Source organism: Podarcis melisellensis (genome assembly GCF_964234715.1).
Source record: "Podarcis melisellensis genome assembly, chromosome: Z".
Taxonomy (NCBI): Eukaryota; Metazoa; Chordata; class Lepidosauria; order Squamata; family Lacertidae; genus Podarcis; species Podarcis melisellensis.
In genome coordinates this window covers 21384458-21402994 of record NC_138547.1, presented here as the reverse complement: position 1 = coordinate 21402994, position 18537 = coordinate 21384458, and the positions used below count along the sequence as shown (strand labels likewise).

At 41.1% G+C, this 18537-nt stretch overlaps 1 protein-coding gene across 4 annotated transcripts in view; it reads right to left on the bottom strand.

Moving 5' to 3' along the window:
• ATRX (ATRX chromatin remodeler) overlaps positions 1–18537 on the bottom strand; it is a 97295-nt gene that overhangs the window by 24110 nt on the left and 54648 nt on the right. For all 4 annotated transcript variants that reach the window (XM_081897745.1, XM_081897746.1, XM_081897747.1 and 1 more), the window contains 10 exons: positions 15484–15663; positions 13443–13581; positions 13116–13225; positions 9864–10010; positions 9474–9651; positions 6431–6568; positions 5260–5435; positions 3455–3572; positions 459–589; positions 84–172 (listed from right to left, as the gene is read on the bottom strand). In XM_081897745.1, coding sequence (XP_081753871.1) covers positions 84–172; positions 459–589; positions 3455–3572; positions 5260–5435; positions 6431–6568; positions 9474–9651; positions 9864–10010; positions 13116–13225; positions 13443–13581; positions 15484–15663 — 1406 coding nt within the window. The remainder of the gene's footprint in view (positions 1–83; positions 173–458; positions 590–3454; positions 3573–5259; positions 5436–6430; positions 6569–9473; positions 9652–9863; positions 10011–13115; positions 13226–13442; positions 13582–15483; positions 15664–18537) is intronic.

Sequence of the window (18537 nt, the reverse complement as noted above, 5' to 3'; positions counted from 1 at the left end):
AAATATGTAATTCTACAACAAACACAAATTCCATCAACTCAGAGTAAATACATTTACAGTTTATGTGGAACGGTTCAACTTACTTGATCTCTTCCTCAGAGCTTAAGCTCACTGATGTTTCATCAGAATCAGAAGCTATGAATTCATCAAGACTATCTTCATCAAAATAGCCCTGAACAAAACACCAAATTGCATATTTTTAGAAGAGAAGTTTAGCTGTCCTTGCTTAAGCGTTTAGAACATCTGTTCACTCATCTGAACAATGCCAGGGTGAGCAAGGGACTATTTTGGTAATGACAAAACACATAGGAAAAAATGGTTAACAGTTACAACTAAAATATATTTAAAAAATAACTAGCTGTCATACCGAAAATAAATTTCAATTATTTCAGTGAAACTGTCTAGGACTTGGCATGTCTCACTGACACTTTCATTAGAGACAGACAGATGTGATTTACCTTATTTTCTTTGCTAATATAGTCCAGCTGCAAGCACCAAGGATGAGTCCAAATTCTGCTTAACATCTGGAAGTCCTGGAAGAGCTTAGCTCCAGCTTTGCCTCTTCCACCTTCACTGCTGTTGCCGACACCTGACAATAGAGTTCAGAAGTTAAACTAAAATATTCATACTTGAAGTTAGCCAAATTAGCATTTGCTTCTTAAAAATACATCTCTCCTGCCCACCTCTCTCTCACACAAGCTTCTTCCACAGATACAACATCTCTTGTAACAGAGGAAGTTATTTAAATGACTGAATCAACATTTTCTTCTGCTTAAATTCTTAAAATTTTATAATTCCTGCTGTTCCTCATATTTGATAATCTGTAACAACATATCTACACACATGCGGTTTAATTTCTTGGCAGTAAGTTTTGGAGCTTATATGTTTCTGAATTCCAGTTTCTGGAAACCATGCGGGGTGGGTGGGTCTTGCACTTCGGTCTTGCTTGCAAGATTCTCACAGACATCTGGTTGGCCACTGTGAGAGCAGGGCTCATTAGTAAGACTAGAAGGCCTACTGCCCTGATCCAGAAAGCTCTTTTTACGATCTTAACTAAATGCCAGCTTTATTTCTATGGACTTAAATCTGGTTTAAAAATATAAAACTGAATACTGTATCCCTGACTGATGTTTGTCTGGCCTGCAAATTATAAGAAAGTCTATAAACATAGTGTTTTTAAGTATCAATAATGTTAAAATTATTGGACCTTAACATTTTAAGCTGTGGTCTATAATTGCTATTCAATAATGATCAAAGAAGTATAGCTTTTCTGGATATTAAGCAGCAACACTGGTGAGATCTAATTCAGACAACAACATAAATCTAATTCAGACAACAAATCTAATTCAGACAACATAAAATGTCTATTTAACAATTCTGTAAGTGGCAGAGATTATGGAAATAAACCCAAAGAAATAATGAATGAGTTTATCTATAGTGCCTCAACAATTTCCAGAATTTCTGAGTATGTAAATGCTATAGAAATACTTTAGCTTGTGCGACATTCAGTATATTGATGGTATTTCCCCCCAACATCTTAAAACAGTAACAATTCCTTCTGAATGGTGCATATTGGTGTACTTGGGCTTGCCACTCCTCCTCACACTGCTCACCAGCCCTACCAGCCCACACACCCTTTATTGCCAGCCCCCTCCATTTACATTTGGCCAAGAGGGTTTGAAATTGGCAGGGTGCCAGGAGCATTTTGCGTCTAAAGATTCTCCATTTGTGAGCACCCCCAAAAGACTGGGTGCCATTTTTTTGCGCCTGGCTGACACTCAAGCATTACTGACATGTATGTGCTTTGAAGCCTCAAAGTATATGTTAAGGATAGACAATATGTTAAGGAATTTAACAAAAAAAGAGTAGAGAGCTTGGGAAACTGGAGTATGGTACCAATTTTTTATTGTCAGCAGCAAATTAAACATGTATTAACCATTTCTGCTAAAATTGTGATATTAACAATGTGTCACTTATGTGAATTGCTTATCAGTTCACGCTTATCACAATAATAAATATAAAGTGTTGCTGTCCCCCCAGTGGCAACTAGACATTCTGTTTTGGCACCCACAACCCAGGTCCCAGAAGCCATTTGGTTCCTAGCTTTTCTATCGCAGTTTCTAACACTGCTGGCCAACCCTGCTCCCACTACACCTCGTCCAATCCTCCCTCACTTAACATCTCAACTTCTCCCTTTACACCTTGCCCTACAAAAACATTCCCTTCACAACTTGTCCAAAAATTCAAGCTCCCTTTCAGAGCTCACTCCCACAATATCCTTCCCCCCATTCCCTCACAGCATGTCCCACTTTGCTCACACTTTGCTCAGCCCACCTTCCCCCATAGCTTTTCCAATCCCCCTCCTCTCATGCCCTTAAAAGTTCACTCAACCCCAACCCTGAATCACTTTAGAGCTTGTCCCATTCCTGCCCCCCGCCCCAGCAAGAGGGAGGGGGGAATGGAGAAAGATTTCCTCTCCTTTATTCTGCACTCTCCCATCAGTGGCAGCAACAGTGCAGGAAGACTACCAGTCTTGGATACATTCATACTCAATCACCAGCACAACAATAAAGGAGTCCAAATATAATATAGAGATATACTCTACAAGGGGTAGGGAAACCCATATGAATGGAAGTTCAGTATGATCTAAGGCAGCCCTTAAACAGAGAATTCTCCAAGCCCAATAAACTGAAGAGGACCTTGGAGACAATCTAGTTCAATGCTCTTCCTAATATAGTTAATCCTGACCTAGAGTATTCCTAACAGATGGCTGTCCAGCCTCTGCTTGAAGACCTCTAGCCAGGGAAATCCCACAATTTCTCTAGCTCATTGGTTCCATTGCCAAGCTACTCTTACTGACAAGACATATATTCTCACGTTCAACTAATATCTATTCTCCTATAACCTAAGCCAATTAGACCTAGTTCTGTCCTCTGGGGCAGAAAATCAAGGTTCTGCTGTGTGAGAGCCCTCAGTCTTCTCTTCTTCAGGCTAAACATACCCAGTTGTTTTTCATACCTTGACCACCTTTCACTGCCTTGAGGGATTTGATCGTGCAATCCTGGATTACACACACTCAATTTTTTGCTAATAGGCATTATCAAAATGTGCTGCCCTCATGGGCTGCCTATGGGTCCAGCGACTAAGTGCAAATCCACTTCCACACCACACACCGTCAACAAGATCCCACGGATCATCTCCTTGTTGGCATTAAAATCTGACGACAATAACTGACTTAAACTTTCAAAGCAGCCTTTCCCCCTGAATGCGGCTGAACACACAAACTGCAGCATTTCACATGCAGGGTCTAAACTTTGAGGCTAGTGTAGAAATTTAACAAAACTGTCACAGCAAAAAGCCTCTGGAGAGTTAGACCTGCATCCACACATAGAGCTCAAGGATGCAATGGAATCAAATAAAATAAAGCCCAAAGTGATAATGGACTATCACTTACCTGTTAGATTATCCAAGTAGAACTGATACAGTTTACACTGAAGAGGAGTCATTCTAACAGCCAGAACATATTCATATTTTGGTGGCAGGAACTTTGTTAATGCTGTATAATCTTTCCTCTGTAAATTGTAAGTATTTTTTTTAATGTGCCATAGAATATTGTTATAGAATAGTACAATTAGCAAACCAACTAAACATTGGACAGCTCCAAAATCTAAACTACAGAAAACAAAACTTGGTGAAAGACATTTATAATGTAGGAATCCGCAATCCAGGATTCAAATGTTTATCACATAATAAATTTTTTTGCTGGTAGCCATGTGTCTGACCTTGTGGCCCCCTTGACCCGTCTCCCTCCTGGCTTACTAAATCCAGCAGAGGTGGGCTGACTTGTTGGGTGCAGAGTGTGATGAACACTTCGCTAGTGAAGGGGTGGTCCCTGCTGCACTGAAAGAGGCAGTGGTGCAACTGCTCCTAAACATATCAGCCCTGGACCGTTTGGATTGGAACAGCTATTGGCGAGTTTCCAATACCCCCACCCTCATTTTAGAGAACATGGTGGATAGCACTGTGGTGGGGCAGCTGGAGGCATTCTTGGAGAACACAGATTATTTAGCTCCATTCCAATCTGGGTTCACGCCTGGCCACAAGACTGTGTCACCCTGGTTTGCCCTGATGAATGACGTCTGCTCCATAACATCTGGATCAGGAGAGGCAGTGCGGTCCCTGGGCATAGTAGTGAAATGGATGAGGGAAAGCAAGCTGAGTTTGAATCCTGGCAATATGGAGGAACTATGGGCAAGCAGCTCCTCTGTCTGAGAAATTGATCAGTTGCTTACTCTGAATGAAGTTACACTCTCCCTGAAGTTCAGTTTTGAAGTGCTTCTGACACTGGAGGTTCAGATAACCTCAATGGCTATAAGTTCCTTTTACCAACTGTAGCTGGTTCAACAGCTACAGTCATTCCTGGACCTGGCTACAGTAGTTAAGGCATTGGTTACTTCCAATACTAGATTACTGAAGTGCTCTATGTTGGACTTCTCTTGCACTTGATCTGGAAACTGCAGTTAGTGCAGAATGCTGCACCATGACTGATGACAGGAGTGAGGCCTTGTCAGGATATAACATCTGTGCTCAGAGATCAGCACTGAATGCAGCTTTGCTACCAGAGCAAGTTCAAGGTGTTATTATTAGGATATAAAACCCCCTAACAACTGGGGGCAGCTTAAGTATGAAATTATCCCACCCCACATGTGCCCACTTTGATTGGCAGAACTGGCACTACTACAGCTGCCACATAATACCTGTTCCACAATTTTAAGAACTCACCAATCATATAGTGTAGCAACACCTGCACTTTGGAACTCCCTGCCCATTGAACCTTTTTCGGTGCCTGCTAAAAGCTTTCCTGTTTAGACAAGCCTACCCAGATGCATTGAGGTAATTTTAATCTGTTTTGGTATTTTAACTTTCGTATGTACAGTATTTAAAATATTGTTATTTTTACGCAATTTTCTTTTTTCGTTTTGTAAACTTTGAGGTTTTCTACAATCAATCGGTGTATAAATTTTATGAAATAAGTAAATTTTGTAAATCATAAAGCTGCATCTTATGCTCCATTATAAGCCACTGTGACAACTTATAGTGATTTTTCTTTTCTTTTTTCTGCAAATTCCTATTGTCATTAAAGAACTGAAAGAAGTGTATCTTTGATCAATACAAATAGACAGAATTCAAAAGCTGTTAAAAGTTAAGTAATCCTTAACTCTCAAATTGCAAGGCAATAAAAAACAAAGATTCACATACCTGAACACATCCATTTAACATTTCATACAAGATGTGGGCACGTTTTTTCATCACCCTGACATCAGCCAGGGTAGAGTCCGCACACTGACCATTCTGGATGGGATTTATAAATCGATTTCGGAACTCCTTAATTGACCCAAGCAAATTCTCCTTGATAAAATTAACCATGCAGTGATCTAAGGAACCACAAATTAAACTTTAGCTATATAGGTTTCTATGCCAAAATAGCTTCCATGAAATATTTTTTAAATGCACCATGTCATTTCCTATTTGGCAAGCAAGTTCAAAAGAAAACTGTTTAAAGGGGCACTACAATCTTGTACTCTGCATACATTAATACTTCTGGAAGCCCTGGAGGGTCCAGCTAGGACTCTCCTCTCTGCCTACTGCAAAGCTCTTCCAGGCATCCAGTTCAATCACACCATTTATGAGCAGGTGACGCACTCCAGTCCCTTCCTTTCAAGACCTCCGGTCTGCATATTGCAGATGCAGGAGTTGGGTACACAGGGGAGAGCACACTCTGTGGGACAAATAGAGTATATGTGCGTGAGCATGCATATTGGGACCAAACAAAAGATCATTTGCCCTTCCATGGCACAGGATTGTAGCCTTGCCTGCTTTGCAGACTATGTCAAACCCGGTAAGTATACAATGCTTGCATACCCATATTAAATCTATTGCTAAACAAAGACAGGGATTAAACCTAAGCAAAGTTCTCTCAGGCATATTTGATAATTTGATAAATGTGGTAACACTGTGCAGGTAATAACAGCTGAAGCACAGGCACATGTTTAAAAAAACACCATGCACTGTATCCAACCAAGTTTTGCCGAAAGTAGACCCAGTAAGTTTACTGGACCTAAATTAGTAAAGTTTAATAATTTCAATGGATCTACTCTGAGTGTGACTGACAAAGGAAATAACTGAATACACCTGAGGATTACAAGTGAAGAAGAAAATCAAGGCTTCAGGAATACTCACTTCCTCATATTAACAAGGCTTTTAAATTTTATTTTACTGAAATCACAGACATATATAAAGTAGATGTTCAGGCAGGAAAGAAAAAAACTGAGGGGGCTGCACCTGGCTCCCAGAGTTCTTTGCTCTCCCGCCTTGAGGGATGATACCCAACCCATTCAGGTCATCAGCAACCAACTCAAATTGTACTTACATTCTATGAGGTTGTTTTGCAATGGAGTTCCTGTAAGAATGATCCTCCTCCTGGATCTTATAGAATTCATAGCTTTAGAAACAGCAGATGCTTCATTTTTCAGTATGTGTCCTTCATCACATATGACAAAGTCAGGGCCTGGTTTAAAAAAGGGCAGGGGGGAGCCTATTTTAAATCTTGCTGATACCAAGAAGAAATACTTGACAGGCTTCTTACAAACATGCAGCTTAACTGCCACATCTACTTTGATCCAGAGGTAACTACACCTACAAAAGGGAAGCATATGTGCAGTCTTTTGATGTGGCAAAACATTCACTCATGAGAGTCCAGATGGAATGGGGAAATTCTCTATCTGCCCTGTACTGCCATGGCACCTCTGTGCTCAAAGTAAGATCTTGCAAGGAATTGCTCATATGCAACAGCTTTTCAATGTGCATAATGTGACCCTCCTGAACGTGGTAGAAGATTACTGGGTATTTCATACTAGCTATGATTTTCCTTGGCATTTTCTCAAATAGAAAACAAGAGGATTACCTTTGGTAGTTTTTAATGCCTATAGGCCAGAAAGGCAAGATAAACATGATAATCACAACTTTAATAGATATATGCAAGAAACAACATCACTTGATCCAACAGCTTATCGAACATTATGTGTTGGTCCATGGATTACAAAACACAGCGTTCTGTAGCAATTCCCTTGAAAAGTGTCCCAAGAAATTAACCATGCGGATTCTCTCTAGCAGTATTTCTCAAAATGCATTTATACTTCCAGGCTATACCACCATCTACTGGAACCTAGAAATAAAGTCAATCTTGAATATAATCCTGTAAAAATGATCGTTCTCCATAATTAATTTTCAGCAATATCTGAGTCAAGTTAGCAAGATGGGCAACACCTTGTACAAAACTATGTCTTGCAGTTAACCATTTCTCCAAGCTGAAAAAAAATGCCACCTGGCAGATCTATTCAGTACATTACCATTAATCTACAGGTACATGTTTCAAGTATTGGAGGGAGGGAGGGTAGACAAATATATGGGGGAAACTAAAGCAAAAATGAAAACAAGGCAACAGGTCCTACATACTCAGGGGACTCCCTTGGTACACATGAATGCATAGAGATACAATATAGTCACAGACCATGATGGAAAATGGAAATTAAGAGATTACGATGAGATCAAAGACCACTTTCAGAGTTGGTCACATTAACGACAACTATATGAAACACATAAAAAAGACCGCTAGAAAGGATTCAGTTACACAAGATCTAGGTTTCAAACGGAAGTGATCGAAGGGAAAGTGAAATTACTGAAGGCCGCATAGAGCATATTATCAGAATGGGAGATGAAAGATGAAGAGGTAAAATCAGTTATGATTAAATGGGCACAAGATGTAGCTCACAACATTATGATGGAAGATTGGGGGAAATTATGGAAAACTGATTTAAAATTTACAGACTGTTCCCTACTGAAGAATTACATGAAGTTGATGTACAGATGGTACACAACACCAGTGCAGTTAAGGAAAATGTACAAAACTGTTCAAATATATGTTGGAAGTATAAGGAAAAGGAAGGGACATTTTATCATATGTGGTGGGATTGTAATGTAATTTTAAAAAATTGGGAAAGGATATACAATGAATTGAAGAAAATGTTCCATTTAACATTTGTTAAAAAAACCTGAAGCATTTTTGCTAGGGATTGTAGGGAAAGATCTGCCAAAAAAGCTGAAAAACATATTCATGTATGCGACAACGGCCGCGAGAGTTCTAATAGCACAAGGATGGAAGACTGAAGAAACCCCCAACTAAAGATTCATGGCAAGAAAAATTGATGGACTATGCAGAACTGGCAAAATTGACATATAAGCTACGGGACAAGGATAACTGTGACTTTAAAGATGAATGGGAACCCTTTACAAAGTATTTGAAGATGCAACAAAGCGAACTGGACTCCTTGGCTGGCTTTGAATAAACTTTCTCAAACCTTTCTATTGATGTTAATCAGCTAAATAGTTTGAGGATCTATACAACTGTGCAACATGCAGAAAACAGCATTCTTAGAGAAATCAAAGACTGGAACTGAGGGAAGCTGGGGGTGGGTTTTGTGTGGGAAGGGGGAGGAAGGGAGGAAAAATGGGGGAAATAAGGATGATATGTTTCTGGATAGTATGTTTTGTTCTAATTTTGAATAATAAAAGTTTAAAAAACAACAATATAGTCACAAAAAAGTAAGGATTAAATACAACAGGCTACAGAGAAAGATTTCAATCCTCAATCTAAGATACTATGCAGAAACATCATCATAATACAGAAATAAACAACCAAACATATATAAACGATCGACAAAATAGGAAACACCAAATGTATTGCTGCAGCATTTCACACATCACCATTGTTCCAGGAATTAATATGAAACCCCAAAACAGTCTGACAAGAAGACTGTGTGCTTCCAAGACATATGACATATTGAGGTATCCATTGAGAAGGGAGAGGGGAGAATGGGAGGCAGCTGGGAATATGTGGCCTCTTCCAACTCCTAACAACTTAAAGTAAATGATCCTCGATGATGAGGTTAGAGCTGGGGAGTTGCATGCCATGAGGTACAAAAAACTTCCCTTCCTGCACTATACAGGAATGTTTTAAGAGAACAGAAAGCAAAAACACCTTTCCCCACTCTCCAGAACCCCCAAACACCAGCATTTTATTGCAGAAGGGGTGGGAGTGTAGAAAAGAGGAGAAGGGAGACCACCTCCTTTCCTCTTTTCTGAGATTTCATTTCATGTGTAATCTGAAGCAGGTTTCAATGCTTCTGTTCTAGCATGGTTGGAATTCCTCTTGGGAAGCTGCAGAACACTGCAGAGTTTTGTTTGTGTGTGGAACTCCAGCTGCTAGAGGGACCCACTTTACACATACCTGCTTCCAAATATGTAATGGATGAACTACCTATCCATCAATGTCCCCTGCAACAGAGGAAGCATCAAAGCAATCTGATCACTATGACCAGTTCACATAAAACGATTTGCATAATATTCTGGCTTACCTGGATCAACCAGTGCTTTGATAAATATTTCCTTGAGTTTCCTGCTCTTCACATTTCTCCCTTGTGCAAGGTTACGGTACATCTCATAGCCTATGATCATTACACCCCCTTCATCCTGCCATCTTTGGAGCAGATAGCTTCTCTCTTGAGGGCGTTTCACTGTTGCTAGTTCACAGACCTTGTGAAAACAGACAAAAAACCTGAATTTCCACCCCCAACCAAACATGCCATTAATGTACTTGCAGAATGTTAAATACTGAAAATGCTCATACTCAATGGATAAACTTATCACACATTCAACACAAATGTTATTGTTTGCATTTCTTAATTATGTAATTTTTCATGATTGAAACTGAATGTACCCTGAAGTCCATTGTGAATTATACATACCTCAAGTTTCTCATCGTCTTCTAAGCCTTCTTGCCATTTCTCAAATTCATTCAACCAATTCAGGGCTGTGTTCAGCGGACAAACAACAAGAGCTGTCCTGAAATCCATCTTGTCGCACAACAGAATAGTATGAAGAAAACTAACTACCTTCAAGAGAGAGAAAGTCAAGCAAATCACCTTTAATATATGTCTTCACATTTTTATAAAGAAAAAAGCAGCTACAAATATGCTTTTTAAAAAATGTGGTGACTAACATGGGGCAAAACTAGTTGATTTTCATAATGAATTATTTATTAGGGGTTTGTGTGTGAATCAAAGCCTTTCTCCTTGTATTAAGCTTGCTGTGTGTACAGTGGTGCCTCGCAAGACGAAATTAATTCGTTCCGCAAGTTTTTTCGTCTTGCGAGTTTTTCGTCTTGCGAAGCACGGTTTCCCATAGGAATGCATTAAAAATCAATTAATGCGTTCCTATGGAGACCGCTTGCCAGGCTGGCGGTGCGGAGAAGGGCTTTTCTCCCCACCGCAAGCCTTCAGCACAGGTCCGAGAACAGAGGGGAAGGCGCGCAGCGCTTCTCCTCTGTTCCCGGGACTTGCGGTGGGAGGAGGGTTTTTCCTCCCCACCGCCAACATTCAGAACAGCATTCTGAATGTTGGCGGTGGGGAGGAAAGCCCTCCTCCCACCGCAAGCCTTCAGGACAGGTCCGGGAACAGAGGGGAAGGCGCGCAGCGCTTCTCCTCTGTTCCCGGGACTTGCGGTGGGAGGAGGGTTTTTCCTCCCCACTGCCAACATTCAGAACAGCATTCTGAATGTTGGCGGTGGGGAGGAAAGCCCTCCTCCCACCGCAAGCCTTCAGGACAGGTCCGGGAACAGAGGGGAAGGCGCGCAGCGCTTCTCCTCTGTTCCCGGGACTTGCGGTGGGAGGAGGGTTTTTCCTCCCCACTGCCAACATTCAGAACAGCATTCTGAATGTTGGCGGTGGGGAGGAAAGCCCTCCTCCCACCGCAAGCCTTCAGGACAGGTCCGGGAACAGAGGGGAAGGCGCGCAGCGCTTCTCCTCTGTTCCCGGGACTTGCGATGGGAGGAGGGTTTTTCCTCCCCACCGCCAACATTCAGAACAGCATTCTGAATGTTGGCGGTAGGGAGGAAAGCCCTCCTCCCGCCGCAAGCCTTCGGAGGAGGCTGGCGATGGGGCGGAGAGCTCTCCGCCCCATCGCCAGGCTTCGGAGGAGGTCCGAGGACAGTGGGGAAGATGCGCTGCACTTCCCCGCTGTCCCTGGAGATTTCCCTATGGGCTTTCGTCTTGCGAAGGAAGCCCATAGGGAAATTCGTTTTGCGAAGCGCCTCCAAAACGGAAAACCCTTTCGTCTAGCGGGTTTTTCGTCTTGCGAGGCGTTCGTCTTGCGGGGCACCACTGTATTTGCTATGCAACCAACTAATTTTGATTTCTTCCAATATAGCTGTTTAGTGGATCATCTCTCTCTAGGTAGTTAAATTAACTGCCAGATGTTTGTGTGTGAAAAGGGGCTTGTGCATTGTATGTTAATCCATTCCAAGATGTACAACTTTAGTGTAGGAAAACCAAGGAAACTCTGGCACTTAAAGGTATACTTTGTTTGTATTCAGGTTGGGGGGGGAATGCTACCCAGAGAGGCAAAAGATACCCCCTCAAACACTCAGCCTTCCAAACTTCTGACTGTAGAACAACACATGTATAGCCTTTTACTCATTTACTGTGTGCAGTCCTGATATTTTCCTATTATGTTTTCTCCCCTGCAAGGTTACAGCATTTCCCCAGTACAGAATGCATTGTTAAACCTGAAAAAATGCAGTATTTCCCTAAGATAGCACATCTACTGCTTTGAGACTTTAAGGAACAAGCATCACAGGGAGCCAACCATCACTCATGCTATAGGCTGTGATGGGCATGGGCATGCCCATGATATTTTGTGAGCTATTTCTCAATTTTCTTTTCTTTTTTTTTTTATTATTGTTTTAGGGGCTAGGTGTTCAATGATTATAAAACAAAGGAACATTCTTCCAGTAATCAATACAGCTACACTATGCTTCTGCCACTGTTCTTTTTTAAAAGAAGTAACATTGTGTGCGCACGCACGCGCAGTGTTAGAAACTCAGATATATGAGCTAGGTGCCAAATTAAGGTTACAGTCCCAAAATGGAATGTCTAGTTGCCATTTTTGGGTAAGACAGCTATAAGGTCTTACTTTTCAAATGATGGACTGACTGTGATTGATTCTCAGTTAAACACCTGGCTAATTCAGATGACCACCTTGAGCTAGGTTAAGAACTTTGAAAACTTAAAGAAAATTAGCTTGATCCAGGGACAGTCCACTTATATGTTGGCCTATTCCTACCTCTTTTCTTAATGATGACTGCCCCTGCTCAGGCTGCACAGAAAAAGTGTTCTGGTTCTTAAAATTCATTCTGATTGTGCAGATAAAATTTAATGGATAGAATTCTACAGGATGTGGTATTAGTGCATGCGAACAGTCAAGATGCAATAATCCCAATCATGCACCTCCTAATGGTGGAGATATCAGGTGCCATCGTGGTGCCCAGGCATCTTCACTTGATCACAAGTGGTCAATAGCCAGGTGCAAAATGCACCTGGCAAATTTCAAACAGCGTGTGTGTGTGTTTAAAGTCATAGCATGTATACATTCCCATACTGAAGAGGGAATGAACCACAGCTGCCAACGTTTCCCTTTTTTTAAAGGGAAATTCCCTTATTCCGAATAGGATTCCTCGCAAGAAAAGGGAAAAGTTGACAACTATTGAATGAACTGCAATATGTCACTGTAGTATAAACAAAATGTTGGATCAGCACAGGGGAAGCTAAAGTTCAAATTCCCAGATCAACTATCAAGCTCGCTGGATGATTTGGGGAAGAGCTGTCTTCTCAGTCTTACCTACCTCACACAATTGTTCAGAGGATAAAATTGGATACCCACCCTTCATAGAAAGTGTTTGAGCCCCTTGGAGGAAGAGTGGTATTGAGATGTAATAAAATCTCTCCTCCCTGCACCAGGCTATTCTCCCTACAGCAACTACAAATAAACTGGACATTGTATTATTGCCTTAAGATGGAAACTATAACAATAAGGCTAAAAAAGGCAATGGGTATACACACACAAACAGTCGGGAGAAGGCTTTTACATTTACATGATGCTGCAGCTTTAACCAAAGCTAGAATGAGCAAGTTCTATCCCTGCCAACAAATCCTTGAAACATACCTGCAAGGTCTTTCCCAGACCCATACAGTGGGCAAGAATGCATCCAGAGCCTGCAGATTTCCTTGTTTTTTTCACAGATTCACAGCAGCAATCCCACATAAACTGTACACCTAGAAGTAATATTTTCAGAAGATCCTTATAGAAATTTTAAATACTCTGCACTACTTATTTTTTTAAAAAATCAGCAATAAACAAGCACTATTTCTTGCTTTGGCTTATGATGGCAATCACAGAACACGGCAACAACTCTCTAACCCCACCAGTTAAAAAGGTAAACTCACGGAAATCCAGAGTTTTGGGGGCAAAGCTCCTGCCACAGTTTCTTACCATCAACTTGATGTGGCTTCAGCTTTGTAACTATGTCACGATGAACTTGTACTATAGGTTCTTTGGTTTCTTCATCTTCATCTAAAACCAGCTTAGTTGTAATTGGACATTTCATTGGTGTATCTTCTAGTTCTATCACCTGGAAAGATTTTTGTGTGCAATTAATTCAAGCTATTACAGAAACAACAAAGCTACTCAGAGCTAACACCAGAATAAATATTGTGAAGTTGCAAGAAAATGGATTTATCCCAAGATATGAAACAACTACTCTGTATTTGACATGGAGCATTCCATGCCAAGTCAACAAATGAGGCTTGCATCATAGTCATGGACTTCATTGGAAAACTGCAAATTGGTCCTTCATATGTGTGTGGGGACAGTGTTGGAAAATGGAGGCACTCTGGTCAAAAGAAATGAGCTAAAGCATAAATAGTTAAGCTAGAAATGAAAGTGCCCTGGGTTAAAGCTATATCCTGTTTCTGGGGAATGCAGTAATGCTTGCTTCTAACCTGCTAGCAGTTGCATCTTTGAATAATTTGTTCCATGCAACAACAGGAGAATCTCTTAATCACAAGCTAGCAGACGTAATAAATAACAAGATGAAAGATAAAGAAAAATTATTAAAAGATGATCCAAAAAGAACTCCCTTAAGAGAATCAAGTATTTTTGTCTTAAGACAGTCTTAAAAAGAATCTTTCATTTTTAAAAAAACAATTCCAGTAGCACCTTAAAAGACCAACTAAATATAAGCTTTCTAGGTATGAGCTTTCGTGTGTATACACACTCCTTCAGATACTCTGAAGCAGAGGTCGCTACCTCAAATATTGTGAAGCAGAGGTTGCTACGAGGTCGCTAGCAGATGCTTGAGGCTGTGCTTGGCTTTACATAGATTTAAAGCTTGAGAGACATGTATCAACACAAAAGTAGATTATGCTAACTGCAAGTTAGAAAAACAAAGGAAGACAGGGTGGGCTTAGAGGGGTCAGAGAAGTTCTCTTCAATGAAGTGCCACCAGTGTCCCAAACAACATGACATTACCTCTAATAATGAGAATGACGACAGTAGTACTTTTTATGGTTATTTACATTTAATTCAGCAGACAAGTTGTTATCCTCATACAAATTTTTGTGATTTTGTATGTATACATTTTGTGTAAAATTTTCTAATATACCTCTACAAAAAATCATTTAAAAAAACTGCAATAATTCTGAAGGGTTCATTGTTGAGGGCAAGGGCTATACTTCAGTGGAATAACACATGATGTGCATGTCTATGTTGCTGTGTTCAACCCCAGTACTCCACATAGGGCTGGGTGAGATTTTTGTCTGAAACCTTAATGAGCTGCTACCAGTTAGTGTAGAAAACATTACACCAACAATCTTAACAGTTCCATGTTTTTACAAAGGATTGGATAATCAAGAGTAATTTTTCTTAAAGTTGTTAAATACATTCAACAAGTGTTTTCTGAACATTATTGTACTTTTCACACATGGGTACTATCCAGCTTGTGTTGCCCCACTGACAGAAGGCATCCATGAGCAAAACAGGGAAGGAGGCTATTTGGGAGGATTCATCTGGTCTGGAGGACAGCTGAAAACTGTCCTCCAAAGGAACACAGGAAGCTACTTGAGATCAATTGCTGCTGGGCCATCTAGTTCAGTATAGTTAACATTAACTAACACTGGCTGTTCACAGTTTCAGGCAGGTTTTCCTAGCCCTACCTGGAGGTACACCTATTGTTTAAAATATCAACTAGAATGGGCTTGGGTAAATAAAAATATCGTAAGCATGTGTCTGAAAGAGTAGATTGTTGGTAAGAGTAATAATAATAAATGAATACGTTTGCAATGTTTGTAACATTTTACGTTTCCCAGGAAATGCTACTGCACACCCAAGTTTTCTATTATAATTCCCTCTTAGTGCTTTCAAGGTACTACCAGCACCTGGTAGGATTATTAAGATTCCCCAGCACCAAAGTGTTCAAAGCTAACAACAAACAGACTAATCCCTGATGCCCTTTGTATATAATAAGCTAACGTACTTCTCTTAGCTTCTCCCTCTCACGTTCCCTTTCCGCAATGCGCCGTCTTCTCTCTTCCTCTTCTTTCAGAGCATTTTGAGTTTCTCTTCTGAGCTTATCATCTTTAAGTATCTTCCGTATTTTTTTCCTGCCTTTCCCGGGAGATTTTGAATCATCGTTATCATCATCATCAGAATTACTCTGTCAAAATCAGAAGAAAATACTGGTTGAAAGTCTACCATATTTTCATGCATGTTGATGTGTGTTGTAATAAAAAGGAAACAATGAATAGTCTTGTAAATAAAGACACTAATATGGACCTAGCTACTTAATATTATTTTAAATGGTGCCAAATATTAGTAGTGTACAATACACGGCAACCGTAGCTGAATAAAGTGCATGAGAAAAGAAGTTTTCAAAACTGAATGGCTTGTTTGTCACAATTGTATTTACTTATTTGCGTGAGCACTTACCAAACAAGGATGCCCTTAGTGTATTTCAGAAGCACCCTAAATACCCCAAAGTTGCAACACAAACTGTTTTTGAAGGTCCTCCTGTTTCAAAAGTGGCTTGCCATGCAGTGTAGGACAAAAAGGAGGGAATCGAAAGTAAGACGTGCAACAGTGGCAAGCTACAATTTATTCTGAGTACAGTAATTGCAACATGTTGCAGTAATAAACTCTTCATGGGGCATATTTAATTCTTTCAAAAGCTCCACCAAAAAAATACTACCATATGGCAGTCGTATCAAAGCATATTCTATTAGATACTACCAATTGAATCCAACCATTTGTCTTACCTGAATGGGTGTTAGTTCACTACCTATTGTCCAAGGCAGAAAACAGGATTCAAGGCTGCTTCCTGCCCTCATTCAATCCATTTTCTGACGAGAATGACACAGAGCCAGAGCAGATGATTAACAAAATGAATACTGGAAGAAGAGAAGTCAACTCATGCACAAACAAACTTGAACCAATAGACGAGAGAAATGGACCTTGGCAAAGGAAAGAGCCTACATAGATTTGCAGCCCACCCATAGAAGGGGGTGTGGGGTTGTGGTGGTGTGACATCCATGAAATTGACTATTCAGGTGAGACCAATAGTCCACTTTCTATGGGTGGCAAGCCATCACATGGAATGTACCGAAAGAGATATTCTCAATAGTTGGGCGGGGGGGGGGGGAGCAGCGGATGTATGAATTAGATCTGTAGAAGCACCTGCTGTAAAAACTCGCCACCCAAGAGAAGCATCTGCATATGCAAATTTATCCATTTTGTAATGCTGGGCAAAAGATTTTGAAGTAACCCATGCCGTGGCCTTGCATATGTCCTGAAGCAAGGCACTGGTCGCAAAGGCCACCACAACCAAAGCTGATCTAGTAGAATGGGCTATGATATTTGAAAGCACAGGTAAATTAGAAGACTCGTAGCCAAAAGAAATACAGGCTTTCAGCCAACAAGTTATTGCACTTCGAGAGACCTTCTTGCCCAAGGATTGTGGATGAAAGGAGACAATATTTTGCGCAGTTAATATACACCTCAACTGAAGGTCCACTGGACAGTGAGGGAGTGCCATGCCTTCTAAAGATCAAGGGAATGACTTAGATTTGAACAGAAAGAAGACAAAAAAAAAACCTGCCCTGGGTTGTGATGAAAAGCAATAATTCCCCTTGCAAATGAAGGCTGGATCAGTTCAGAGAACCACAGTCTTTGAAGACACAGAGGCGCCAGCCAGTAGACAGGGGTCCCAGGTTGGAAACACACAGAGCTGATGTGATGGTGATGAGGAAGAGCACCTTAAAGGAACGAATTCCTAGAGGAACAGTGTGAAGCTCAAAGAAAGGCACTGGAGAGCTTGCAGCACTTTGTGAAGACTCCTAAGATGGAAAGCAGTGAGGAGGCAAGAACAGGGATGCATCTTTCAAGAAGAATTTCAACATGGATGGGCACTAAATGAATTATACCTTCAAACCAGCGCCACTCATGAATGGTTTGCCATATGCTCTGGTATCTTCTATTGGTCAATGGGATGCTAGAATAGTAGTCACCACCTATACGGTCTGGAATGCTTTAGATGGCGCCACTCAAATGCTAGGCTGTCAGGCCAAAATGGCACCAGCAGTACTGAGGCCATTCCAATCACAGCTACCTGAGATTCTGGGCCAGAAGTGGAAGAGGAGGAAAGGCAAACAATAATCAGGGGATGGGGGCTAGGTAGATAGGGCGCTGATGCCCAGAGCCCCTTCTACTTGCTACCTTGCACTGAACTCTGGCAGCTGAGGCTTCTGAGGTGTGGCAAGCAAATGGCAGTTGTTCTAAAAACTCACCCTGGCAATGGACCTCCCCCCAACCTTAAGAGACTAGCATCTGGCATGATCAGAACCCTTTCTGGATCCCAAAATGGGACCTCTTCGTTGAGATGTTGAATGGAGGTCTATCAATAGTGAGAGGAACATAAAGGAGCTTGTGCTGAGAGTTGGAAGTAGAGCTGGTATGACAACAGGAACCACTGGTTTTACCAAGTGTGAAGAGCCGAAGACATGACCGGGATGGTTGACAGAAAGAGGCCTTGAGCTAGCAGCTAAGCTGCTTCAAACAAAGTGAGGAAAAAATAGTGAGAAATTCAGCCAGGGGGAGGGAGAAAAACCACAGAATAAAGGTGAACTTTAAAAAACATATGATCAAGGGAACAAAAGGCTAAAACACAGTGGTGGAGGAAAGCTTAAAAACAGTAACACACTCAACCACTCACACAAGTTAGAAAAACTCACAATGGGTCCAAGGTCAGCAAGTACAAAGAGAGGCAGGCTAAGTTAAGAGTAAAGCTGAACATGTCCACCCCAAGATGAAGGCAGGGAATGGACTGAATGAGGGCAGGAAGCAGCCTTGAACTCAACTCTATAATCATTTATTTCCTTGGATAATAGGTGGCGAAGCAACACCCATGTGATGGCCTGTCACCCATGGAAAACACCAAAATTATAAGAAAGCCTTGTAAGAAGCTGAAACATTAGGGGGAATGTGAGGAATGGTGTTTCTACATTCAGGGTGAAGCTCAGTCATTTTTGCCACCAGG